Source organism: Rhinoraja longicauda, chromosome 2 (assembly GCF_053455715.1).
Source record: "Rhinoraja longicauda isolate Sanriku21f chromosome 2, sRhiLon1.1, whole genome shotgun sequence".
NCBI classification, from domain to species: Eukaryota; Metazoa; Chordata; class Chondrichthyes; order Rajiformes; family Arhynchobatidae; genus Rhinoraja; species Rhinoraja longicauda.
In genome coordinates this window covers 96,194,897-96,221,892 of record NC_135954.1, presented here as the reverse complement: position 1 = coordinate 96,221,892, position 26,996 = coordinate 96,194,897, and the positions used below count along the sequence as shown (strand labels likewise).

The 26,996-nt window shown below is 41.9% G+C and overlaps 1 protein-coding gene across 1 annotated transcript in view; it reads left to right on the top strand.

Annotated features, from left to right (window-relative positions):
• The window catches only part of paxip1 (PAX interacting (with transcription-activation domain) protein 1), a 113,380-nt gene extending 86,738 nt beyond the window's left edge, over nt 1-26,642 (top strand). Inside the window, exons 14-21 of the mRNA XM_078424721.1 lie at nt 12,615-12,679; nt 14,534-14,636; nt 16,089-16,257; nt 20,453-20,553; nt 21,445-21,579; nt 23,312-23,387; nt 23,487-23,551; nt 26,041-26,642. Coding sequence (XP_078280847.1) covers nt 12,615-12,679; nt 14,534-14,636; nt 16,089-16,257; nt 20,453-20,553; nt 21,445-21,579; nt 23,312-23,387; nt 23,487-23,551; nt 26,041-26,052 — 726 coding nt within the window. The 3' untranslated portion in view covers nt 26,053-26,642. The remainder of the gene's footprint in view (nt 1-12,614; nt 12,680-14,533; nt 14,637-16,088; nt 16,258-20,452; nt 20,554-21,444; nt 21,580-23,311; nt 23,388-23,486; nt 23,552-26,040) is intronic.
• Nucleotides 26,643-26,996: the final 354 nt, after the last annotated feature.

The window sequence follows — 26,996 nt, the reverse complement described above, 5'->3', positions numbered from 1 at the left end:
ATATAGATGTGGTTTTCCCTTTTAATTCCAAAGAGCCAACAAGATTTCTATTGTGGTTGCCTAGACTAGGTTTGTATTCCCTGAGTTTGTGATCACGGGATGATCTAATTGATAAACTTCATACGCAGAGACTAATGATGGCTAATGGACTAATAATAATGAATGCGACTGCCTATAAAAATGGAGGAGACTGTCGGAGCTGAAACCGATGGACTGGAGGAAAAATAATTTATATGGCTACGAGAAAGAACTTGGGAATGGGCAGATTGCTCTCCGAGGGCAGGTGCAGACTTGGGCTTTCTGTGCTGTAATTTAATGATTCTGCTTCGTACACATTAACTGGAAGTGCCATACGCACACTGCCATAAGGAGTTAGTGTGGTTGAAAAAAATCAAAATCATGACTGATTATTGCACAGATCAGCTGTAACGTAAATGATTTTAAGTATTGCATAATGTCCATGGTCTCTTAATAAATAGATGTTCTTAGTGCTTGGAAAGCATGCTGCCAAAGACGACCGATCTGAGGTGTTGTTGAGCGTGGATCTAGTATTTAGTTTAGTTTAGAGATACAGCATGGAAACAGGCCCTTCGACCGACCAAGTCTGGGCCGACCAATGATCACCTGCACACTACTAGTTCTACGTTATTCCAGTTTCACATCCAATGCATTCAGAGAATTGGCCTCCACTGCCTTCTGAGGCAGAAAATTCCACAGATTCACAACTCTCTGACTGAAAAAGTTTTTCCTCATCTCAGTTCTAAATGGCCTACCCCTTATTCTTAAACTGTGGCCCCTTGTTCTGGACTCCCCCAACATTGGGAACATGTTTCCTGCCTCTAACGTGTCCAACCCCTTAATAATCTTATACGTTTCGATAAGATCTCCTCTCATCCTTCTAAAAGGGCAATTTACAGAAGTCAATTAACCTCCAAACCATGTCTATGGAGTGAGGGAGGAAATCGGAGCACCTGGAGAAATCCCATGCGGACACAAGGAGAATGTATAAGCTCCATACGAACAACACCCGTGGTTGGGATTGAATCCGAGTCTCGGGTGCTGGTAGCAACCCACCAATTGCCGCCCTATATTATCCCCACTAGTTCATGAAGTTGACCACACTCTGCTAATTAAACCAGCTAGTCCTGCAACTCATTTATGAGCAGAGGTCGGAAAACATTTGCTGTTGTGCACATAATCAAACTGAATTGATTAAAGAAATAACCAGTTGATAAATAAAAGGCCTCACATTGTTACTAGAGTGAATGTAACCTGTCCATCAAGCTTGGCGACAATACTGCTGTAAGGAACTCGATGATTTTATCAAACTTTGCAACTCTCAGCATTTTTCTAGAGAAGTTACTGCTTTCACTTGCATCCTTCACAACCTAATCTGCCTCACGTTCACTTTTAAAAATTTGTTTACTGTCCATATCTAATAGTTCTGGAATAGGTGATGATGAGACACCTACATTTACAGTGCTGTTGGCTGTGGAATTAGGTTCACCAATGATATAGGATAGGCAGATAATGGAGATGAGATTGCACTTGCTGGAATCTTGAGCAAAAAAATAATGCTGGAAGAACTCAGTGGGTCAGGCAGCATCTGTGGAGGGAAATGGACAGATGATAGATCCAGGTGGGGTGGTGGGAAGATTCAGCTGGGGGAGAGAAGAGTGGCGATAGTAACCAACTTTGGAGAGGGTGAAGCCAAAAGGGTGCAAATGGTGATAATGAAAGGAGGTAGGGAGAGAAACATAGATCAGAGGGAGTGATGGTGGGTAGAAGGTAACATGACTTAATGTTGTCTAGGACTTGCTACATGAGATATAGAATACTTAATTTCTGCTGTCAGGAATGGAATTAAACATTGACCCTACTTCCATTGTGATAATTGCACATTGAGCTAGCCTACGTTTCTGCCTGAGGATCTCCTAATAGTAATGAACTGTGGCTGTTATGATTGTCTCCAACAGTCGCAAGCATCATCCTTAACAGAAAGCCTGAAGAATTTGCAAATTTATCGAGGAACATAGAGTTCATTTAAAACAAAAATTCCAGTTGGCACAGCGGTAGAGTTGCTGCCTTTAAACGCCAAAGACCTGGGTTTGATCTGGACCGTGGGTGCTGTTTGTACGTTCTCCCAGGTTTTCTCTGGCTGCTCTGGTTTCCTCCTGCACTCCAAAGACGTACAGGTTTGTAAGTTAATTAGCTTCGGTAAAAAATTGTAAATTGTCCCCAGTGTAGGATAGTGTTAGTGTATGGGTCACTGGTCGGCATGGACTCAGTGGGCCAAAGGGCCTGTTTCTGCACTATATCTCAAGTCTAAAGATGCTGAAAGTTAGGACTTTGTCTCCTCAAGGGCTGCCTGCTGCTTACTCGAACATGCTTTCATGGACAGACATATCTGCAACAGATTGATATGCATGGAGGAGATGAGCCATATCTGCAACAGATTGATATGCATGGAGGAGATGAGCCAGATTTCACCTGCTGCAGACCGATTGAATCCCAACAGGACACATAAACGTGTCAAATATTTCAAAGTATTATATTTCCTCAGGCTTCAGAATTTTTTTCCAGATCGACTGGGTTGAGAGTGACTGTTGTTGCCAATATCAATGCGAGTTGGCTGGCCAATGTTTGAGCCTTAATCTCTTTGCGGGTCTTGGGTCACATAGGGACGACACAGTGGTAAAGTTGCCATCTTACAGCGCTTGAGACCAAGATTCAATCCTGACTACGAGTGCTATATGTATGGAGTTTGTACGTTTTCCTTGTGACTGCATGGGTTTTCTCTGGAAGCTCCGGTTTCCTCTCGCATTCCAAAGACATACAGGTTTGTAGTTTGAAGAAGGGTCTCGACCCGAAACGTCACCCATTCCTTCTCTCCCGAGATGCTGCCTGACCTGCTGAGTTACTCCAGCATTTTGTGAATAAATACCCAGGGTTGTAGTTTAATTGGCTGCTGTAAAATTGTCCCTAGTGTGGAATAGAACTAGTGTACAGTTGATTGCTGGTTGTCATGGACTTGATGGGCCAAAGGGGGCCTTTTCCACGCTGTATCTCTAAACTAAACTAAACTAAAATGAAACGGACCAGTTGACGGATGACGGGTTCCCTCTCTTGTAGTGCATCAGTGGACCAGGTGGGTTTCTGTTGCCACGTGGCGGTTTTGTGGTCGCCAATAGAAAGGCTTATTTTCTTTCAAGCTCCAGGTTTTAAACAGTGTAAACTGCGCATCTGCCTTGGTGGAATTTGACAAGCTTTCTCTGAATTATTGGAGTTTATGTGCATCCAGCACATCACCAGTTCTAGATAATCTTTCCACTCTTGCACATTGCATCGGGAGTCTCCAGATTGAGCACCTTTACAGCTTCTTGATCCTCACTGCAACTGCATGGTTGACCTCTATTTGTTTACTACTGACCTCCATTTGTTCATCTCTAGTATCCCGCCATCTCTTGTGATGACAGTGATCTGAGTGATGACATGTTGTTAATTAGACTGCCCCACTACTAAAAGATATAAAAAGACCAAAGCCATCTCATTGGCCTCTTTTATAAATGCATTACACTTTCCAAGTATACCACCCGACCTTGCCCCATATTTGCATCTGACTTATGTTCCCAGCTCTGCCTCTTCTATTGTTGTGGTGCAATCCTCTCCTAAGTCTAAGGTGGTGTGCTGGAATCTGGCTACACAAATTTCCCTGGATATTCTCCTGAATTCATAAGTACTGAATGATGAAAATGTCATTTCAATAAGTCTGCAACTGCGTGGGTGTGTATCCCCAAACCCATTCTATTGACAACTGTAAAATAGCAGCAATATTCCAACAACTTAGTGTGAGGTACTTTGTGAAAGTGGGCTTCAAAACAGTTTGGGGTTTCCGTGAATTCACCCAGGTGGGCCAGCTGGACACAAGGGACTGCCAGATGGTGAATTGTGGCTCAGAAAACAAACTGCTGGAAGATGGCACAAAGTGCTGGAGTAACTCAGCACGTCAGGCAGCATCTCTGGAGAACATGGATAGATGGCATTTTGGGTTGAGACCCTTCTTCAGGGTCTTGTTTCTACAAAGTGGACAGAAGTCGATGTTCATACCACTGGGCTGCAAACTGCCCAGGCGAAATATGAGGTGCTGTTCCTCCAATTTCCGGTGGGCCTCACTATGGCACTGGAGGAGGCCCATGACAGAAAGGTCAGACTGGGAATGGGAGGGGGATTTGAAGTGCTCGGCCACCGGCCATTGGTTAATGCAGACCGAGCGCAGGTGTTCAGCGAAGGGAAACTTTAAAGTTCTACAAACTTTATTTCAAGGTTTATCAAACTGCTGGCAATTCCAGCAGCATCCGTGGAAGCAAATGATCCCCTTGATTCTCTCAGTCCCAATGCAGGGTCTCGACCCGAAACGCTGACCATCCTTTTTCTTGACTCCCCGAGTTGCTCCGGCAGATTTATTTTTGTTCTCAATCAGCCGTGCCGAATAGTAATGTGAATCTAATGGAAATATTTAATTTTACGCTTTTATTGAAATCCTAATTTTGTCAAGGACATTCACGCATCTATCTGTTAACTGGGCTTGACTGTTAGTTAGGTAAGAGACTTCAGTCCTATAGTTGCATTACTTGTGTGGGAAGGAACTGCAGATGCTGGTTTAAAACGAAGATAGACACAAAATGCTGGCGTAACTCAGCGGGACAGGCAGCATCTCTGGAGAGGAGGAATGGGTGACGTTTCGGGTCGAGACCCTTCTTCAGACAGATTATTTGTCATTGTTTAATGTCACTGCACTCCGTGAGGTTGATTAAGTCAGAATGTGAAGCTTGGATGCAATGACCCGCTGTGCTACCTATTTATTCCCGCTGTTGAACAAATTACATTTTCCTGACAGTTTTTGGATGTAATAACTATGCTCCAAGTATTTTAGCAATCAAACTTTTCAAATGTCTGATAGAAATCCTGTGAGCAGCTGACAGTGAGTGAGTATAAAGTTAGAGACAATTTGCAGATTATGTTGCCTATCAAACGGATAGAATTGAGACATCTGCTGGCAGCAACTGTCCTGGAGCTGTCAGCTGATATAGATTTTTGTTTGTGCTGAAAGCAAATATGATCTTTTGTCTTTATAAATAAACTGGTGGATCGTACAGTGCCCTCCGTTATGTTTGGGACAAAGACCCATCATTTATTTATTTGCCTCTGTACTCCACAATTTGAGATTTGTAATTGAAAAAAATCACATGTGGTTAAAGTGCACATTGTCAGATTTTATTAAAGGGTATTTTTAATACATTTTGGTTTCATCATGTAGAGATTACAGCTGTGTTTATTCAGAGTCCCCCCATTTCAGGGCACCATAATGTTTGGGACACATGGGTTCACAGGCGTTTGTAATTGCTCGGGTGTGTTTAAATGCCTCCTTAATGCAGGTATAAGAGAGCTCTCAGCTCCTCGTCTTTCCTCCAGTCTTTCCATCACCGTTGGAAACTTTTATTGCTGTTTATCAACACGAGGACCAAAGTTGTGCCAATGAAAGTCAAAGAAGCCATTATGAGACTGAGAAACAAGAATAAAACTGTTAGAAACGTCAGCCAAACCATAGGCTTACCAAAATCAACTGTTTCGAACATTATTAAGATGAAAGAGAGCACTGGTGAACTTACTAATCGCAAAGGAATTGACAGGCCAAGGAAAACCTCCACAACTGATGACAGAAGAATTCTCTCTATAATAAAGAAAAATCCCCAAACACCTGTCCGACAGATCAGAAAAACTCTTCATGCGTCAGGTATGGATTTGTGAATGACCATTGTCCGTAGAAGACTTCATGAACAGAAATACAGAGGCTACACTACAAGATGCAAACCACTGATTAGCCGCAAAAATAGGATGGCCGGGTTACATCACCAGAGAAGACACCCAGCAACTGGCGATGTCCATGAATCGCAGACTTCAAGCAGTCATTGCATGCAAAGGATATGCAACAAAATACTAAACATGACTACTTTCATTTGCATGACATTGCTGTGTCCCAAACGTGATGGTGCCCTGAAATGGGGGGACTATATATAAACACAGCTGTAATTTCTACATGGTGAAACCAAAATGTATAAAAATGGCCTTTATTAAAATCTGACAATGTGCACTTTAACCACATGTGATTTTTTTTTCTATTACAAATCTCAAATTGTGGAGTACAGGGACAAATAAATAAATGATGGGTCTTTTTCCCCAACATTATGGAGGGCACTGTATGTGTAAAGAGACAAAACATTGTCCAGAGGGAAAGTATCTGAGCAGCACAAAAACTGGCCTTTCGGAAAACCACCATGCTGACCATCTATACTAATCCTATTCACGTGTGGTTGGTCAGCAGCTTATTATGGCTTGGCATTCCATGTCTAGATCATAAAATATTATGAAGTAGCTTTCTTTATTATCTATTTGGGCAGGGCATTGCAGATTCCATCTTATTATTATTTCTACCCACCTGCCAAAAACTCTTGCTCCCTTGTATCCACATCACCTGCCAGTTTTTACCCCCAACTACCTCTCTTCACAGCTTTATCCCCTCTACTCCAACCATCTGCAGGTGTTTCCTCCTCAGATGCTGCCTGACCCCCTAAGATGCTCCATCAATTTTTGCTCTATATTTCACATTGGAGACCCTGCAGTTCTGATAAACGGTCTCCAACCAAAAATGTTGACTCTGTTTCTCTTCCCACAGGTGTGTGCTGTGTATTTCCAGCATTTTCTTTTTCTTTTTTAAATTGTTCTGGAAAGAGATTTTGGGATCGAGGTAGCGACCTCTATTTGGCTTCTATTTGCCACTCCCAGATATTGAATGTAATCGTGGTATCTTGTAAGGTGCAGGAGATTGGGCTTGCAGTTACTTAAAATTGTTTTTAATCTCTGATTTGGCAAAGTAGATCAAAATAATAAAAGAAATAGCTGCAGGAGTAGGCCATTCAGCCCTTTGTGCCTGCTCTACATTCTTAAAGGATCTTCGGTGTTTTTCTATATCATTACCATTTCATGCCCTATCCCATAGACCTTCATTTTTGTAATATCTGTTTTGAATGCAGTCAGGGACTGAGTTTTGATAGCCTTCCAGAGTACAGAATTCTAAAAATCTACCACCTTATTTCAGACCTTAATGTCCAATCTCTTATTTTGAAACTGTAACTCCTCAGCCAGGTGAAACATCCTTCCTGTATCTACCCCATCTAGCTCTCTAAGACTTTGCTAGGTTTCAATTGGATCATTTTACATTCTAAATTATGAGCAATAGACACTGAACCTACTGTCTTATACAGTCTTATGCAGTCTTATACTGTCTGAAGAAGGGTCTCGACCCGAAACATCACCCATTCCTTCTCTCCTGAGATGCTGCCTGACCTGCTGTTACTCCAGCATTTTATGAAATAAATACCTTCTACTGTCTTATATAATACTCCAACCTATACAAGGAACCAACCGGGTGAATTTTCACTGCACTCCCCCTGTAACAAGTTTAACCATTTCTATCTGTAACCTGTTTGAAAAAATATCTAACATCTACATAATTTCATATGCTTCAATTACTTCTCACTTCAGCCACCTTTCTTCCAAAGCTAAGAAAAACAGCCAATCCAATCTTTGCTCGTAGCTGAAATTTTTCACTCCTGGATATATCCTGGCAATCCCCACTTCACACTCTCCAATGCAGCTGCATATATACTTTGATGTCCTGCCCAGACTTAAAAACCGAACACAAGCTGTGGCCTTGCATCCCTGTTCTCTCCTATGCCTCAATGTAAACCAATATCTTGAGCCTTTTTAAGCACCTGTTGTGCTGTTGCACTTTTAAGATTGTATGACCTTGCATTCCAAGGTTCCTTTATTCCTCTCGCCATCCTCCCATTGGATGTGTGTTCTCTAGCTTTGTTGCATTTCCCCAATGCATTGCTCGCTTTTTTGGATTGAATTCTATTTGCTACATTTCTTTCCAACAGAACAGCCCATCCATATCCTCCTGCAGTCTAAAGATTTCATCCTTGCTGCAAACAATAAAAATAGATTTTATATTACATGTAAACAACTGAAATCAATGGTATATAACAACAGATACACTGCTTTCATAACCCTCTTTGTTGCCTCCGCAAATAATAACTCAAATTAGTCTGACATAACCTTCCGTTAACAAATCCATGCTGACTTTCTTTAATTAATCTCAATTGTGCTGCCCCTGACAAACTATTGCAATAATTTGTCACAAGCGAAGATAAACTATCTGCCCTGTAATTACATTTTAAACAATGAAACACATCAGCAATACTCTAGCATCCCTCCTGTAACCAGATAATATTGGAAAAATACAGGTTAATGCCTCTGAATTCCCCTTGCTTGCTGCTTTTAACAGCCTGGAATATATTCCATGGTGTTTTACGATGTGATCCGATTTGAATTAATCTCAATCCCTTGATGTTTCCTTCCTTGGTATGTCTATTCTCTCCACTATTTTGCTTACTTTCTCCATAAAATGTGTCATCACCGTCGTCCTTCTTATTAAGGACCAAGTTATTAAGAACCTGGCCTGCATCCTCTGCCTCCATACCGGTCGGTTACTTTTGTCTCTACACGTAGTTTCATCTTTGGACCTCTGATTTTATGTATAGTTTTTATTTTCCTTCTCTTTCTTTTAATTTCACACTTAGACTTGAAACTGCATAAAGCCTGCGGTAGATTAATAGAAAGTCTTGATGTTTAATATGTGCTGTTTGTCTCACCTTGCCCTGTATTTACTTGTCTCTTGGTGGCTCTGATTTGGTCTTTTCCCTCAGCACAACCACCTTCACTTACATCATCAATAATCTTTCCATCACAGGGTCAAAATAGACTTGTTCGTTGATTGTTTAATATTCAATTCCATTTCATTAGCTCCTCAACAAATAAAGCGGCTCATGCCTGCATGAAGCAAGATCTAGCTATCACTCAGACATGGATTAATAAAAGACAAACATTTGTGCTGCAGAAGTAACGGATAATGACAAATTCCATTGAGATGGAGTCAGGCCACCAGTCTTTTGTGGCATTGCCTTCATTAAGTCTCCCAGTATTTTGGAGAAGGCACCATTGATCATCTGGGTCAGCCACATAAATACCATGGCTGTAGAAGCAGGTCAAAAGCTTGGTATCTTGTGATGCTATGACTGGCTTCCTGCCCATCGATCAACCAACCACCAGACTCTGGTATTTACTCACAAAATGCTGGATTAACTCAGCAGGTCAGGCAACATCTCAGGAGAGAAGGAACGGGTGACGTTTCGAGTCGAGACCCTTCTTCAGACTGATGTCAGGGGGGCGGGACAAAGGAAGGATATAGGTGGAGACGGGAAGATAAAGGGGGAGGGGAAGAGAGGGACAGAGGAACTATCTAAAGTTGGAGCACCTCATATTTCGCTTGGGCAGCTTGCAGCCCAGGGGTATGAACATTGACTTCTCCAACTTTAGATAGTTCCTCTGTCCCTCTCTTCCCCTCCCCTTTCCCAGTTCTCCCTCTATCTTCCTGTCTCCACCTAAATCCTTCCTTTGTCCCGCCCCCCCTGACTTCAGTCTGAAGAAGGGTCTCGACCCAAAACGTCACCCATTCGTTCTCTCCTGAGATGCTGCCTGACCTGCTGAGTTACTCCAGCATTTTGTGAATAAATACCTTCGATTTGTACCAGCATCTGCAGTTATTTTCCTAAACCACCAGACTCTGCACGATGGCATATTCTCCATTTGCCGACTGAAGTGCAATGTCAGCAACTGTAAAGAAGCTTAACACTATCCAGAATAAAGCAGCTTACTTGATTGAGACCCATAAAATCAACCATTTTAAAGCTTTTATTCCCTCCACTACTGGCACACAATGGCTGCAATGTGTGCCATCTACAAAATGCACTGCAGTTACTCTCCAGATTACTCTGACAGAACCTCACATATGGGTGGCAAGAGTTGCTGCCTTACAGTGCCAGAGACCCGGGTTCGATCCCGACTACATTCTCCCCATGACCTGCTTGGGTTTTCTCGAGGATCTCCGGTTTCCTTCCACACTCCAAAGGCGTACAGACAAAGAACAAAAAGAAAACTTCCACTACATAGATGAAGGCATTTCCTGAAGGCAGCCCACTTCCAATACCACCTGAGGCAAATGGTATTTGCCATTCATTTCCAGTGATGTCTGCCTTTCATGGGCAAGATTAAAGGGTCGAGGATAAAAGCACGTCATTTCCAATTGCTTTTGTTCTTGATCATGTCAAACTTGGCACATCTCACTTCGAAACAAAAAGTCAACGGAATTTTCTTTCTGCGTTTTGTTTTTAATTGGCCTTGCGTTTATTCAGGTCCCAAGATGGTGCATGTTATTTGCACAATACTACGGTTGATAGTCTGGAGGGCTTCCTGTTTGTTGTGAAAACGATTAATAGCCTCTTAATATTTTAACAATGAATGCAAGTTTCAATACAGTGGCCCCACACAATCATTTTATTTTAGTTCAAATCAGGCAAGCTGTTAACTCAAATATCACCTTTATGTTAACGAATGTGGGAAGCAGACTTCTGATTGGTTATGTGAAGACAAAAATTGAGTGTTGTGAATATTTGTGGCGACTCAGGTAGACGAGATGGCGAAGAAGGCATTGTACACTGGAGTACAGGAGTGCGGTGACATGTTACAGCTGTACAAGTCATTGATTAGGTCACATTGGGAGTACTGTATTTAGTTCGACTCACCCAACTAGGGAAGGATGTCATTAAACTGGAAAGGGTGCAAAAACATATTCCCAAGGATGTTACTGGGGATGGAGGATTTGTGTTGTAAAAGAGGCTGAATAGCCCGGAACTCGTTTCCCTGGACCATTGGAGGCTGATGGATGGCCTGTAGAACTTATAAAATCAAGAAGGCATTGATAAGGTAAATAGCCACAGTCTCTCCAGGAAAGGGAAGTCTAAAACTAGAGGGTTTAGATTGAAGGTGAGTGGGGAAAGATTTAAAAGCAACTCGAGGGCAACACTTTCACACACAGGGTGGGGCGTTTACAGATGACCATTAGAGGAGGTGTTCACCTTGGCCTACGCGATCTCCGGGTTGCCAAACATTTTAATTCCCATTCCCACACTGATCTTTCTGTCGTGGGCATCCTCCACTGTCAGAGTGAGGCCACACACAAATTCATATTTCGCTTGGGCAGCACACTACCCAGCAGTATGAACATTGATTACTCTAATTTCAAATAATCCCTGCATTCCCTCCCTCCACTAGTTCCAACTAGTTCCACTCTTTGCATTCTTGTATCCCTTCGTGATCACCTCTTCCACTCCGCCAACAATGGGCCATTATTGGCTCCACCCTTCCTTAGTCATCTGTTGCCAGCCCTGTTTTGTTCTGGCCTTTTCTTACCTCCAGCTCCCTCCCCTCTACTTTCAGTCTGAAGAAGGGTCCCGACCCAAGACATTACTTATCTTTTGCCTCCGGAGATGCTGCCTGACCCACTGAGTTACTCCAGCATTTTGTGTCTATCTTGGGTAGAGGCAGGTACAGTTACGACATTTAAAAGGCACTTGCACAGGTAGACAGATAGGAAGGGTTTGGAGGAATATGGACCATTAACAATTATGTAGTACTATCTCTGTTTGGCAACTTGGTCGGTATGTGTCAAAATGCCTGTTTCCATGGTGTACCTCTATGACTCTATAAAGAAAATATCTAAAAAGACCTTGTAATGCCACTGAGTTCAATTCAGAATGCAGAGGAAGGATAACTCAATAGAAAAATTGTATTGATTTATTAAGACTAGATTGCCTTAACTTGGCTGTAGAGTATACCAAATAAGCTGGATTCCATTGAATTCATAATTGATTTGAAGTTGCGTATAATTCTGAGTAACATTTTTAGAAAGGGGAGATTTGACCTCAGAAGGTTCATTGGGTAGTCTTGGAGATGACATTTTTTCTGTAGGTTGAAACAAATACCAGGGACTGCAAGTTGATGACATTACTAATAAATATGTGAAGAATTTGAACAAAACCTGTATTCAGAGTGGTATGAACATTGAACCTGCTAGCACGCACCTGGCATTGATGTACATCACAAAGCTTTCTGTGCTTTTAAGCATGTGAAAAGAATGGAGCAATATTTTAGAGGCCATGCCTAATAAATGGTGCAGATATCTTTAAAAACACTATTGCAAATTGTCTAAAGAAGGGTCTCGACTCGAAACGTCACCTATTCTTTCTCTCCATAGATGCTGCCTGACCCGTTGAGTTACTCCAGCATTTTGTGTCTATCTGCAAATTGTAAATTGTCCCTAGCTGGTAGGATAGTACTAATGTGCGGGGTGATCGCTGGTCGGTGTGGACTCGGCATCGAAAGGCCTGTTTCCACGCTGTATCTTTAAAGTCTAAAGTCTAAAAGACTGCAGAGATTGGTTTACAAAAAAGACAAAGTAATTCTGCAGGAATAAGTGATGTGGAGTAAATGCACCAGGATTGTCATGTTGGCTAATTGACCTGTTTCTGTGCTGTAATTGGTTTATAAATATTCTGCAGATATTTGGTTGTAAATGGTGTTGCTTTATCTTGCAGAGTGTACGAGTTCAGGCTAAACAGAAACATAACGAATGTAACATTCCACCAGGGAAAAGAGCAAGGTAAGAGAATGAAAGATTTTATTTCTTTACCGAATTCTGGATGTGTTACATCTTCCTATTGGATAAGATAACTTTGGGGGGAAATAAGCCAATATTTTTAAAACGCAGGCATCAACATCTAAATAATCACCAGCTGAGAATTTTGGGCCTTGTACCGTGCGAACGAGGTCAAACTTGCTTCATTGTGCTCATACCTTTTCATGTGGTAAACCACAGCCCACCTTAAGTACACAAGTTGTTGAATGGCTGTTTATTAATGTAATATAAATGACCTTGTAGTTTGTTGTATAGATGTGCAGCACAGGAATGGGTCCTTTGGCCCACCACGTGCATGCAGATCTTTTTGTCCAGCTATACCAATCCCATTTGTTCATATTGGGTCCGTATCTTTTGATGCCTTGCCTATTGAAGTGCCTTCTCAACTACTTCTTAAATGTTGTGAACTGATTTCACCTCCTCCCCAGCAAAGAGTTCCAGATATTAACCATTCACTGTGTTTAAAAAAAAACAACCTTTTCTTCAATCTCCTTTGTCTCCTTCCTCTCATCTTGCATCTATACCATCATGTTAAATCCAAGTAATATTCTGGTGATTCTCATATGCACTCTCTCCAACACAGCCATTCCCCTCTTCAGTTTTAACCAGAATTGCACGTAACCAGTATTTTATAAAATTGGCACATAATGTCCAACTTTTATATTCTGTGCCCTGTCCTACAAAGGCAAGCATACCATATGCTTTTCTTCAGCACCCTTTCTATCTGTGTTGTACCTTTCAGGGAACTATGAACTTGAACCCCAAAGTCTTCCATCATCAACATTTTTTAGTGCTGTTACTTTTGTTTTATATGTCCTTTCCCTATTTGACTTTCCAAAAAGCAACACCTCGTACTTGTTGGGCTTATTCCACCTGTCAGCATTCTGCCCAACTTTCCATCTGATCTATCCCTTGCAGTAGACTTGGCCAACCTTCCTCGCTAACCATAACGCCGCCAATTTTCAATGTCATGTTGAAACTTACAAATCATTCTTTACATATACACATCTAAGTTATTAATATATTTCACAAATAAGGTTCCCAGTACAGATTCCTGTGGTATACTACAAGCCCCAGACTTCCAATCACAAAGGTTCATTCCAGCAGTAGAGTTGCTGCCTTACAGCGCCAGAGGCCCGGGTTAGATCCTGACTACGGGTGCTGTCTGTACGGAGTTTGTATGTTCTCCCTGTGACCGTATGGGCTTCCTCCGAGTGCCCTGGTTTCCTACCAAATCCCAAAGATGTACAGGTTTTTAGGTTAATTGGCTTTGGTAAAATTGTAAATTGGCCCTAGGATAATTCTAACGTACGGGTTGATGGCTGGTCGATGTGAACTTTGTGGATTGAGGGGCCTGTTTCCACACTGTACCTCTAAAGTCTAAATCCACTACCACCCTCTGCCTCCTTTTACCTCTAAAGTCGCACCTCAGCCATCTATGCTCCAGGGAAGGGGAAGGGGGAAGAAGTCCCAGTCAATTCTGCCTCTCCTTATAACACACACCTTCCAGTCCTGTATGGACCAATAATTTCTGCATGCAGTGGTACTTTAGTGTCTTTCTGTGTCTTTGGGAAGGTGGAGAAAAAGAGGTCCTGACAAATCCATGCGTTCTGAAGAAAAGTTTCGACCTGAAAGGTCACCTATTCCTTTTCTCCAGAGATGCTGCCTCACCCGCCTGAGTTACTTCAGCTTTTTGTGTGTATCTTCGGTTTAAAGTGCATTTCGCGTCTTATCCTTGGCTGGAGAGATGGATGGATTTGGGTATTTTTTCCTCATTGATATCATTGGGGTTTTTGACTAAGATATCTGTTTAACCAGGATTGAGGATTTGCCACCCCCATCGAAGAAGCTCCCTCCAGAATCCACTCCAGCCGTGCTGTTCACGGGATTTGAACCTGCACAAGTTCAGCTGTACATCAAGGTAATCTTCCTTTTGTCTTTGCTCAGAAAGTTAACATTCTAGTATTGTATTAGGAAAGCAAATGGTTTGTTATCTTGCATGAAAGAGATTGAAGTACAAGTGTAGAAGTAGCCTTATTGTTGGTGAGATCATTTTCTTATCTTGTGGTCTGTAAATGGGGTGGGGGTGGGGAGAATATATTTGCATTATAGTCAGCGTGGTGAAACTTCAATAGAGGGGTTTATGCTTGGAAGAGATATACAGATTGGCCTTAAGTTTCTGGAGTTTAGAAGAATGACAGTTTTATTTCAATGTGCGAGCAAGGTCTTGAGATAGATTGACAGAGTAGCTAGCAAGAAGCAGTTTTTTTATCCTGGGAAGGGCGAGAATACATGGGCTTTGCATCAGGATAAAACTTGGTTATTTAAGATAGAGATGAGAAATTTATTTTCACAGATAATTGTAAACTCAGTCAATTTATGTAACATGATTGTCCATGCATGGATCCAAGCTGACTACTCTTAATCAGTCTTTGCCTTTCGAAGTGAATCCTCTCCATCAGAATCTTTATCAATCTTTTCCCAACCACTTGGCTTGCAGTTTCCATTCTTATCATTACTTCCATTTTTGAAACTAGGTGACAACATAAGCCATCTTTTAGTCTTCTTGTATCTCTCCTATGGCTACCAAAGCTGCAAACATTTTCATTGGAACCCCTGCAATCTCCTACATTGCCTCCCTTAGCATCCATGGATAGAATGCATCAGATTCTGAGGATTAATCCATCCTGATGTGCCCCAATATTTCTAGCACTGCCTCTTTCTTATACAGTTGTGCTTCAGTATTTTAATGTACCCCAGAACAGACTTACGGGATTACGTCACATGCTATTTTTATTCCTCGTGTTTCTGGGTGATGAAAAGGAATGAGTGGGTTCCAGTAAGAGCCGAAGAAAAGGTTAAGGACAGGCTTGAATTAAAGCATTGTTAATGCCAATTTTATACATGAGTATTAGTTTCCTAAATTCCTAGACCGAAGTTAGAAGAATTGAAGGCACATGGAACTGCAAGTGCTAGAATCTTCAGTAAAACCTAAAGTGCGAGAGTAACTCAGCGAGTCAGGCAGCATCTGTGGAAGTCATGGATAGTTGACAATTCAGGTTGAGATCCTTCTTGAGGCCTCAATTTTGACACTTCAATCGGCCAGAAGGGTCCCGAACCGAAACGTCACCAATCCATCTCTTCCATAGATTGCTCCCTGACCTACAATACTTTATTCTAGAAGAATTGAAAATGTCCAGTTTTTTTTCTTTTCTTTTAGTTGACCCATTTTAGTTGTTTTGATTGTCCTTGACACACGAGCAGGTCTTAATCAGAATGTAAACAATCCATTTTTCAAGAATTGAAATTGGAAAATCATCTGGTACTTGTGCATTTTGTTCATAATTAAGGGGTTTCTTTTCTCCCTTCTCAGAAACTCTACGTTCTGGGTGGTGAGATTGCAGAATCTGCCCTGAAATGCACTCATCTGGTTGCTAATAAGGTGACTCGTACAGTCAAATTCCTGACTGCCATCTCTACCGTGAACCACATAGTCACACCTGAGTGGTTGGAGGACAGTTTTAAAAGTCAGAAATTCATAGGTAAGTTGGTCATCTAGTGGTTGATACAGATAACAGTTCTTTGGGCTCCCCCACTGTCCCTCCAGAGTTGAGGAAACACTAAAGATTGTGCACGCAGCTCAAAGTGAAGTCAGCCCAGAGGGTAAAATCTTTAATGTGAGGAGAAGAAAAGGCGATTAGTGTAAATGGATGGTTTATGTACCGTGCTACCTAAAGGACCTGTGGCTGAAGGACCAGTGTTAGTACTGTATCATGCTGTGTCAATATGTTCAGTCAAAAAACAGATGTACCAATGCCTAATGTTGCATTTATCTTACGATACGATAGAACTTTATTCATCCCAGGAGGGAAATTGGTCTGCCAACAGTCACAACACACAAGGTACACGAAAACCTGAAATTAAAATTAAATTAAAAGTGAAACCAAAAAGATAACGACAAGTGACCGCTGGCTGGCTGCCGCCTGCACAGGGCCTTAACCGGAACTAATGACCAAGCAAACAAACGGACGCAGGCTTATCCCCTGGACAGAGGATTTTAAAACTAGAGTGCCTCCCCCACACCAGGTCCCCCTTTGTTCTCCCACCTTCCCTCACGGTGGTTCCCCCACATCGGGTCCCCATTGTTCTTCACGGCAGTCCCCCCACGCCGGGTCCTCCATTGCCCTGGTATGTTAATCAAGAGTGTTGGCTGTTATTAGATGAACTGGATGGTACTTGCCTGCAAATGTTCATCATATGCTTGGATAAATGTGAATATAACAACTCTGCTAGTCCAGGAGAAAATGGTCCCTTTGATTGCCATCCATCCTCTACAATGTGTACCACCTACAAAATGTGCGACAGCTATTTGCCTTGGCTACCCTGACAATGGTGGCACATTGGCGCAGCGGTAGAATTGCTGCCTCACTGCGCCAGAGAACTGCGTTGAATCTTGACCACGGGTGCTGTCTGTTGTTTGTTCTCCCTGTCACCATGCGGGTTTTCTCCGGATGCTCCAGTTACCTCCCACATTCTAAAGACATGCAAGTTTGTAGGTTAATTGGCCTCTGTTAAATGTCCCCAGTGTGTAGGATATAACTAGTGTACTAGTGATTGTTGGCCGGTGCTGACTTGGTGGGCCGAAGGGCCTGTTTCCACTCTGAATGTCTAAAACTAAAACCTAAATACTGTCCAAACTTGCAACCTTAACTGTTTATCTTTGTTCCTTCATTGTCACTCCAGTCGGGAGGGAGTTCCAAGATTTAGTTGGGTGGCAGGTTCATCAGAAGGACTGCAGCAATTAACAGAGGTGATTCTCCTCCACCATCTGGATAGATAGATAAATATTGACCTTGCTTATCTGGTAAATTGATAAATAAAAGTACTTGGGCAGAAGCAGAACATTCAGCATTCCTTGCTGTGGAATATGACACTTTATTGAAAAATTAGTGTGAAAGGGAAGATTGTATTTCTTCGAAGCATAATACTCCGAAGAATTCTTAATAAAATCCGAGGTGCATGTTTTTTTTTCTACTTTGGTTTGGAACACTGGTGTAATAACATAAATTAATAAAAAATCCTCTTGGACTATGTGGCTGAGTGCTGGGATCCATTTACAGTGCCTGATTGAGTTTCTGTATATAATTGGTGACTGTCTAAAGTCGGATACGAAACGCGACGAAGAAAGCAGTAGGATTTATTTTACAAAGTTGCTCCCTAACATATGCATTCTCTGTCTGTTTTTAAAAAAATTGTGCATTTAAAATGAAGCTTAAACTTTTTTTTAGGTGGTTAAAGAATAGCACTGACAGGTACTTTGAATTGTTTTAAAATGTTTTCTTCTGGAGTTAATTGAACCTTAGATTTAGAAACTGCACCGTGCAGAACCTGTTGATTTCATCGACTTTACCACCAACATCCAGCCTGGGTTCAAATTCACATGGACCATCTCCGACACCTCTCTCCCCTTTCTCAATCTGTGTCTCCATCTTAGGAGACATACTATCGACTGCCGCCTACCATAAACCCATTGACTCCCACAGTTATCTGGACTACACCTCCTCCCATCTTGCCTCTTGCAAAGATACCATTTCCTACTTTCAATTTCTCTGTCTCCACTGCATCTGCTTCCAAGATAAGGCTTTCTATTCGAGGACATCCGAGATGTTTTCTTTCATAATAAACATGGTTTCCCCCTTCACCCATGTCTCCTGCGCCTTGGAGTTCTGCACTCGCTACCCCTCCCCCCAAATAGAGTTCCTCTGGTCCTTGCCTTTCACCCTACCAGCTTCCGCATCTAACGCATCAATCTCCAATATTTCCTCCACATTTAACATGATTCCATCATCAGTCTTCCCTTCTCCACCGGTTACCACAGAGACTAATCCCTCCGCAACTCCTTGGTTCACTCATCGCCACCCAAACCACCCCTTCCGCAGGTACTTTCCTCTGAAACCGCACGTGATGTAACACCGATTCCTACACTTACCCCTTCACATCCATTCAGGGACCCCAGCAGCCCTTCCATGTGAGACTGAGAATCACATGCACCTCCTCTAACCTCATCCACTGAATTTGGTGCATCTGATATGGCCTCTATCACGTCGGTGAGGGCAAGCGTAGACTCGGCGACCATTTTACCAAACACTGCACTCGTTCCACCAAGGCCTGCTGGATGCTAACCATTTTAACTTCCCATTCCCATGCTGACCTTTTTCACCTGGGCCTCCTCCATTGCTAGAGTGAGGCCACAAGCAAACTGGAGGAACAGCACCTCATTTTACACTTGGGTAGCTTACAACCCAACGGTATGAATATTGAATTCTCCATATTTGGGTAACATCCAAACCTCCACCCCTGTCCCCCCTCTCTTCCGTGTGCCTCAGCCAGTCGCGCATCTGCCAGACATTTCTCCCACTAGTCTGTCCCCCTTTTCCCCTTCCTACCTGTTGTCTTCTGCCCAAATCCCTTCCTCGGGCTTCAGATTTCACTCCCCTTATCCTACAGTCTTTTGTTATCTTTTCATCTCTGGCCTTTCTCCACCCACCTGTCAGACAACCCCCCCCCCTCATCTGTAACCACCTTTCACTTGCCAGGCTCTGCCACCTCTTCCTCTTTTCCAGCTTTTTCCCCCTTCCCCGTCTTCAATTAATCTGAAGTATTCCGATCCAAAATGTCACCTATCCATGTCTTCCAGAGATGCTGCTTGACCTGCTGAGTTACTCCAGCATTTTTTTAAATATGTGAAACATATTCCGTGATAACATTGTTACATTTCCACAATCTCTCCCTCTCCTCCAAACAAATGTACTTCTGCTAATTCTTTCCAATCATCTTGTCACCCCATTAGTTTCTTAATTTTTCCTCCCACTCCATCTGTGTAATTGCTTCTGAGTTCCACGGTGTTACCACAGGAATGATACACTACGGTTCCCTAAAGCCTGTGTGCCAGGGTCTTAGAATATCGAGCAATACAGCATAGGAATAGGCCATTCGGCTTCTGATGTCTGTGCCGACCACAAAGCCAAATCAACCCCAACTGTCTTGTCACAAACTACATCCATCACATTCCCTACAAATTAATGTGACTGTCTAAATGGCTCATAATGTCAATCTTGGTCTGCTTTCATCAGCCTCCAGGCATTGTGTTCCAGGCGCCAACTGCTCTGCAAAAAAAAACTTGCCCTGCACATTTCCTTGAAACTTACCTGCTTTCGTGCCCTCTCGTGTTTAGTATTTCTAGCCCTGGGAGAAGACTTGACTGTTTTACCCTATCTATACCTCTCATAATTTAATACATTTCTATCAGGTTTCTGCTCCAGAGAGAACAATCCAAGTTTGTCCAAGCCATCGTCCAACTGCACCTCTTCTGCACCCTTTCCAAAGCTTCCACATGCATCCTACAATGCAGCAGCCAGAACTGCACATAATATACCAAATACAACCTATCCACAGATTTATACAGGTGCAACAGGACTTTCTGACTCGTATTCAAAGCCCTGAACATTAAAGACAAGCATGCCTTATGCCTTTATCTCTATTTATGTTGCCACCTTTGCTGTGGACTTGCACCGCATGATCCCTTTGTTGTGTTTAAAAATCAACACATGATGTGTTCTTGTGAAAGGTGTTTGGATTAAGATTACATAATTCACGTTCCTTGGTCTACCATTTTTAATATGTACATCAAGTAGCTGCATTCTTCCTAATGGCTCTTGTTTTGTGCTTTCATTGCAGATGAGCAGAACTTTGTATTGAGAGATGCAGAAGCTGAGGTCCTCTTCTGTTTTAGCTTAGAGGAGTCACTTAAAAGAGCACAGGGTGCCCCCTTATTCAAGGTAAGATTTATTTTATTCCCTGTGTTTTTGTAGGTGTGAATTGCATTTCCCTATATTTTGGATAGCAGTCAGGCCATGATTTTCCTGTCTCACTTCAACATGAGAGAGAGTGGTGGTTATATATGTTGAACTTGTGGGTATATATTTGGAAGATAGACACAAAAAGTTGGTGTAACTCAGCGGGTCAGGTTGCATCTCTGAAGAAAAGGAACAGGTGATGTTTTAGGTCGAGACCCTGCCTCAGACTGAGAGTCAGGGGAGAGGGAAACTACAGGTATGCGAAACTATATACATATTTGAATGAACAGTGAGATCGCTGAGCAAAGTTGATTCAAAAGAGAGAAAAGAGATATCAGGATTGTAATCCAGGATTGAACAGAAGAAGGGGCTCGACCCGAAACGTCACCCATTTCTTCTCTCCTGAGATGCTGCCTGACCTGCTGAGTTACTCCAGCATTTTGTGAATAAATACCTCAGGATTGTAATAATTGAACAGAGAAGAATGGAGATAATTGGATGTAAAGGATGTCATAGACAAGGTATTCTGAATGGTATATTTTGTGATTGCGAATTTTGCCTTCTATGTCAATGGAAGAGCATCCATGTTATGTTGAAGTTAATGGTGGACACTTTTGTTTTATCGCTAAAAGGAAAGCTAAGAGAAACAGTATTTAGAGTTTATGACTTTGCTTCTGGAAACTAAGAGGCACAATTTAATTCATTTCGATATTTACATATTGCGTATTTGCATTATTCAAAACATTAGTTGTTTAGATGCCGCATTGTTGTCGCGATGCTTTCTGTCACCTGACGCCTATTGTACTTGATGGCTTGAACTAGGATGTATTGTTGAGAGTTCTTATTGAGTTCAAGTTTTATCCACCCTCATAGGGAAAGTATTTCTACAGCACTCCTGGAATTTGCCCCAGTCTTACAACAATGAAAGCCATCATAGAGTGTGCAGGTGGGAAACTGTTAACCAAGCAACCTTCATATCGCAAGATCATGGAGCATAAACAGAATAAGGTTAGTCACCCGTCATTTCTTGTTTGAAACCTTTTTCTATTGAAATAAATGTCAAGATAAGAACCTTGCTTACAAAAATAATCTCTGGGCATTTCCACTGGTTACCTTGACTGCTTATCTTATGTTGGTGCCAGAAAAGCAGTGCTGATTGAAAGTGAATACTTTCACATTGTTGGTAAATCATTTTCTGCTCCCCTCGCTGTTAAAGGAGTATGGGTGATATGGTGAGCGATTAGTCTGTTCCTTTTTGTCCAGAGTTCAAATCGACCTCCTATGTGAAATGAGGTTCATCATTCAGACCTTACTGCCAGTCACTGAAGGTCTGTGGAGCAAAACGGATGCAAACTGGCCTTGAACGGGGCAGTCTTACCTGGAGAGGGGTCAATGTTTTCCAGAATCTGAGAGGGAAAGGGAAGCCTTTTAATACTTTTACACACAGGAATACTCACTCAAGATTTGGCACTGGGCGCTTGAAATGCAAAACTGTCTCGTATACTAATGCCAATCTGTTTAAACAAAGAAAAGGAAAAGGCGTCGGAAGGAACTGCAGATGCTAGTTTACTCCGAAGATAAACACAAAATGCTGGAGTAACTCAGCGGGACATGCAGCATCTCTGGAGAGGAGGAAGGGGTGATATTTCAAGTAAAGACCCAGTTTGAAGAAGGGTCTCAATCCAAAGCGTGGGCGTGGCTGCGTTCTGCAGCTGCGGCTCACCGGCAGTCTCTCTGTCTTTTTTTTGTTTTTTTGTCTATTGTCATCGTTTAATGTACGTTTTGTTCTATTTTTAACTCTGTTTATGTGGGGGGGGTGGGGGAAACCTTTTTTTCCAATCTCCTCCTCAACGGAGATGCGACCTTTACCGTGTTGTGTCTCCGTTCGCGCTACGGCCTAACACCGTGGAGTCTGCAGCCTCCAGCTGGGATCGACCTTGAAGACTCCGGTCGCAGGGCCTGGACTTACCATCTCGGAGGCTTCGGCCGTGGGCCCTGCAGACCGCAACATCGGGAGTTCGCAGGTCCCTGGCTGGCGACCGGCTTTCAGGAGCTCCAGCCGTAGCAGCTTCGAACGCCACGGAGCGCGAGGTACGATCGACCCGCTCGCAGGCCCTTCATCGCCGCGGCATTTTCCATCGTCCGGTGGGGGCTCAGGACTTTCATCGGCCTGCTCGGCTCGGCCCTCGGACTTTCCATCGCCCGGTGGGGGCTCCAAAAGTTGGGAGCCTCGATCGCCTCGTGGCGCCACGGGAGAAGAATTAAGAGGAGATAAGACTTTTCTTTGCCTTCCATCACAGTGAGGGTGTGCCTGGAGCAATCACTGTGATGGCTGTTTGTGTTAAAATTGTATCTGTGTGTCTTGTGCTTTTTGTTGTCTACTGCCGGACCCTGACGTGAGAGGATGCTGGCGCTGTTTGTTCGCCGCTTCTCCGTGAGGATAGTTTGTCTGTTTGTTTTTATGTTATGATTGTTTTTGTAAAGCGCTTTGAGCACCTGGAAAAGCGCTATATAAATAAAATGCTTATTATTATTATTATTATTATTATTCCTTCTCTCCAGAGATGCTGCATGTCCTGCTGAATTAGTCCAGCATTTTGTGTCGAGAAAAAGAAAAGGTGTCTTAAATGAAATATTGGTTGATGGAATTGAGATGCAGTAACATTAGCAGGGTCTTGCTATTGTAAATCAGCTCACTCTTTTACATGCTCACATGATTTTCTCACTTTTATTCCATTAGAGTTTGTCTGAGATAATCCTGATCTCATGCGAAAACGATCTTCACTTGTGTCGAGAATATTTTGTGCGAAACCTAGGTTACTATACATCTATTTACCTGTGTACTTTTTCATTAAGTATAATTTTAGTTTTTAACCATAGTTTTTAACTGCTTTTTTTCCTCCTGATGTTTCCAGATGTTCACAATGCAGAGTTCATTTTGACGGGCGTCCTCACACAAACATTGGACTACGAGTCATATCCTTTGCAGAAATTTCAAGTCTTCAAAATGTGCTTTATATGTTTTACACAAATTCACACAGACCTTTAATGGCCTCCCTGACACCTTCATAGAATGAGTGAGAAGTTACAATATTGTGAAAAGTCTTGTATTGAAAAAGAGTTCTCCGACCGAACCCCACCTTCCCTCGCTGGTTCTGCCCTTCACGCCTGTTCAAGTAAACATTCTTTAGTTTAGTTTATTATTGCTATGTGTACTGAGGTACTGAAAAACTTTTTTTGTTGCATGCTATCTAGTCAGCAAAAGACTCTACATGATCACAATCAAGCTGTCCGCAATGTACAGATGCAGGAAAAGGGATATAATGTTTAGTGCAAGATAAGGTCCAGTAAAGCCTGATTAAAGATAGTTCGAAGATCTCCAATGGGGTAAATGAGAGGACAGGACCACTCTAGTCGGTGAGAGGACGATTCAGTTGCCTGATAACAGTTGGAAAGAAACTGGTCCCCAAATCTGGAATACTTTTTTAACTATGTTAAAATTCAGATACTTTTTAAAAACTATCTCAGGCAGTGATTTCCAGGTCCCCACCAATCCTTTAATCCTTTCACCAGTCACTTTAAATCTACGGCCTTTGGTTTTTGACCTGGTTATGAGAAATAAGTTCTTCAGTGTAGGTACCTCATAATTTTTTATGCCTCAAGTGTCTTCCCTCACCATCCACTTTGCCAACAACCCCAGTCTATTGAGTTTGTCTTTATAATCCAGGCTTGGTAACATTACAGTATATCCTGGTAAATCTATTTTGCGTCCTCAGCAATCACATCTTTTTCAGCAGATTCTTACAAACGCAGTTTCACTACTGTTACTTTCCACCATTGGCTGTACCGACCTCTCAAATTTCAATCGTTACGAGCTCTTCCAGGTCAAATTATGTTGGGGCAGCAAATAGATGAGAGGTGTATGAATCAAACTGGTAAGCAGTTGCTGCCAGTGATGATCACTGTTGCATACTTACTCGAAGTGGGGATTGAAACTTAAAAGATTCCAATTCCAAGCACTGAATCTCCTATGAAGGATTCAAAAAGAAATCTGGTTCTATTTTTGTTTCATTATACAACTATCTGCCCACAATTGCAGTATCGATTTCAGTGCTCAGCAATTTAGTCTAATTCATGCATATTCTTCTAATATCAGAAGCAATACAAGTTATCTAGCCATCAGATGGTCACTATTAATGACTTTTATGTTTGAGGTGAGTTGCCGGCAATGCCAGTTGCTGATCGAGGACAGTCTAATCCATCTTTAGGATCAATTAGAATGTTACTAGGCTCAGTTCAATGCACTGTTCACTGTACAGATAATGCTTACATTGGCTATCCAGTACTGACCACTATCCAATAGGCATAATGTTGAATTGTTTTGTGATCTAATAGATGACTAGTTTTATGGTTGATCGATACATTGGTATCTATCTGTTTTCTATAATTAGCATCCTCCATTATTGTAAGACGTTAATAAATTAGTAAGTCACCGTGGGATGCACTTCGGAACCAGTGACTATAATACTTTTTGTTTCATAATAATAGTTATGCAAAAAAATGCGACTGGTCCACAAGACAAAATTGTAAACTGGAGCAAGGCAAAATTTCAAGGTATTAGACAGGAACATGCATATGGTACATACCAAAGCAGGTAAATGACGTCTACCAAACGGGAGGCTATTAAGTCAAGAATCGAGTGTTTTATTGTCGTATGTCCCAAAGTGGAACAATGACATTTATAAATATACTAGACCAAGTGGACCTGTTGGGTCCAAACCTCTCCTGCATTGGTGCAGCAATTGGCAGTCTAGCATTTCAACAAAGTCGAATGATGGAATGGATTTCTGCAACAATCTTGACAATCTGAACCTCATGGTACTTCGATTTGCAGAAATGTTGTGGACGGTCTGGGAAACAACGTAAACAAATGATGAGTCTTATTACCCGGGTACTCCATGAATAATGGCTGCTGTCACCTAGCACACTTGATTAATGCAAGGTCTTATCACCTGCTGTTACTTGGGTCATGTTGCCTTATTTAATTTGTTAATACTGTCTACTTACCTGATAAGTTATTGATGTTTTCAGTTAACCAATGTATGTTATCAGAATTTGCAGTTGCCCAGTGTACTTAGTGCGTCTGTCTGTCACCAAATGTACTTTATCAACAAAAAATATTTTTTGTACTTAATTGCTACCAGGCCATGTTAACTCAAGATTAAGAGACTGCTAGTACATACATCAATAATTAAAGATCATAACTCTATCCCATGGTAGCAAATATTATTGATGTACATTGACAAGCTGTTCCTTTGGCTGTTACTTCATATTTTGCTGTTATCTTTCTGCAATATAGAGATATGTAAGGAAAATGAGTTTTGTTGTGCTAATGCAGTACGACAGGATCAGATTAGGGAATTCATTGTGCTGTGTGTTCTGATTATTTTTCTTAACCATCTCACATATAAATTCACCTGAAGCAATGGTACGTGTGAGACGCTGCATCAAACTACCAATTTGGTGTTGAAAGGAACAACTGAGGAGCTGGGACGTACGGTTGTCCTTTCCTGCAAACAGTGACACCACAGTTCACCCTGAAAAGTCATCAATGCAATCGACAGATTCAGGCGGGACAGGAATAAGAAAATTGCATCTTTTTACGATGTGTTATTTCAAGAACATATTTTGTTTAGTTTTATTCTCTGTGTTGGCTTGTTTTTCTCGCTGTAGATTATTTTAGCCAGTTCAAATAGCAACCAATTATTTTTAATAATAAGCTGTTTTTAACTATGATGCCCACTGTGAGATGAGCCCGTTTATGGAAATTTAGCTCAAACTCTTGTTTATTATTAAGATATATAAAAAGGGCTGTTGGGTAATAAATTATGGATGTTTTGAAATTATGGATTTTATGCAGATTTTGCTGTTTTGTATTTTCTGATTTGTGAAATTTACTACACAAAATTGCACGAGTTGAATAAAAATGGCTTTAAAAATAATTTGAGCCACAAGATTCTTGATTTGTCAGGAAGAGGAGACTTGGGTTGAAAATGGGCATGTTTTCTGTTTGCCCTCCAGGGTTTGTTAGAGTGTGCAATCTGTTAAGAGTTTTATGACATTAGCAATGGATACTTCAGCAGCATTTAAGCTAGAAATGTCAACGGTTCGGCTCTGAGATTGGCCAAGTTGAGCCAATAGTCTTGTGCCTGAATTGTATTTACCCCCAAAGCTACCTACTTTAGAGATACAGCATGGAAATAGGTCCTTCGGCCTACCGAGTCTGCGCCAATTCACCTCTCCTCCATGGTGGACATTGGACTTTGTCTATGGAACTGGTGCGCTACAATGCTGAGAACTATATTCTGCACTCTATATCTTCCCCATTGCCCCATCTATTGTATTTGAGTTTGACTTGATTGGAT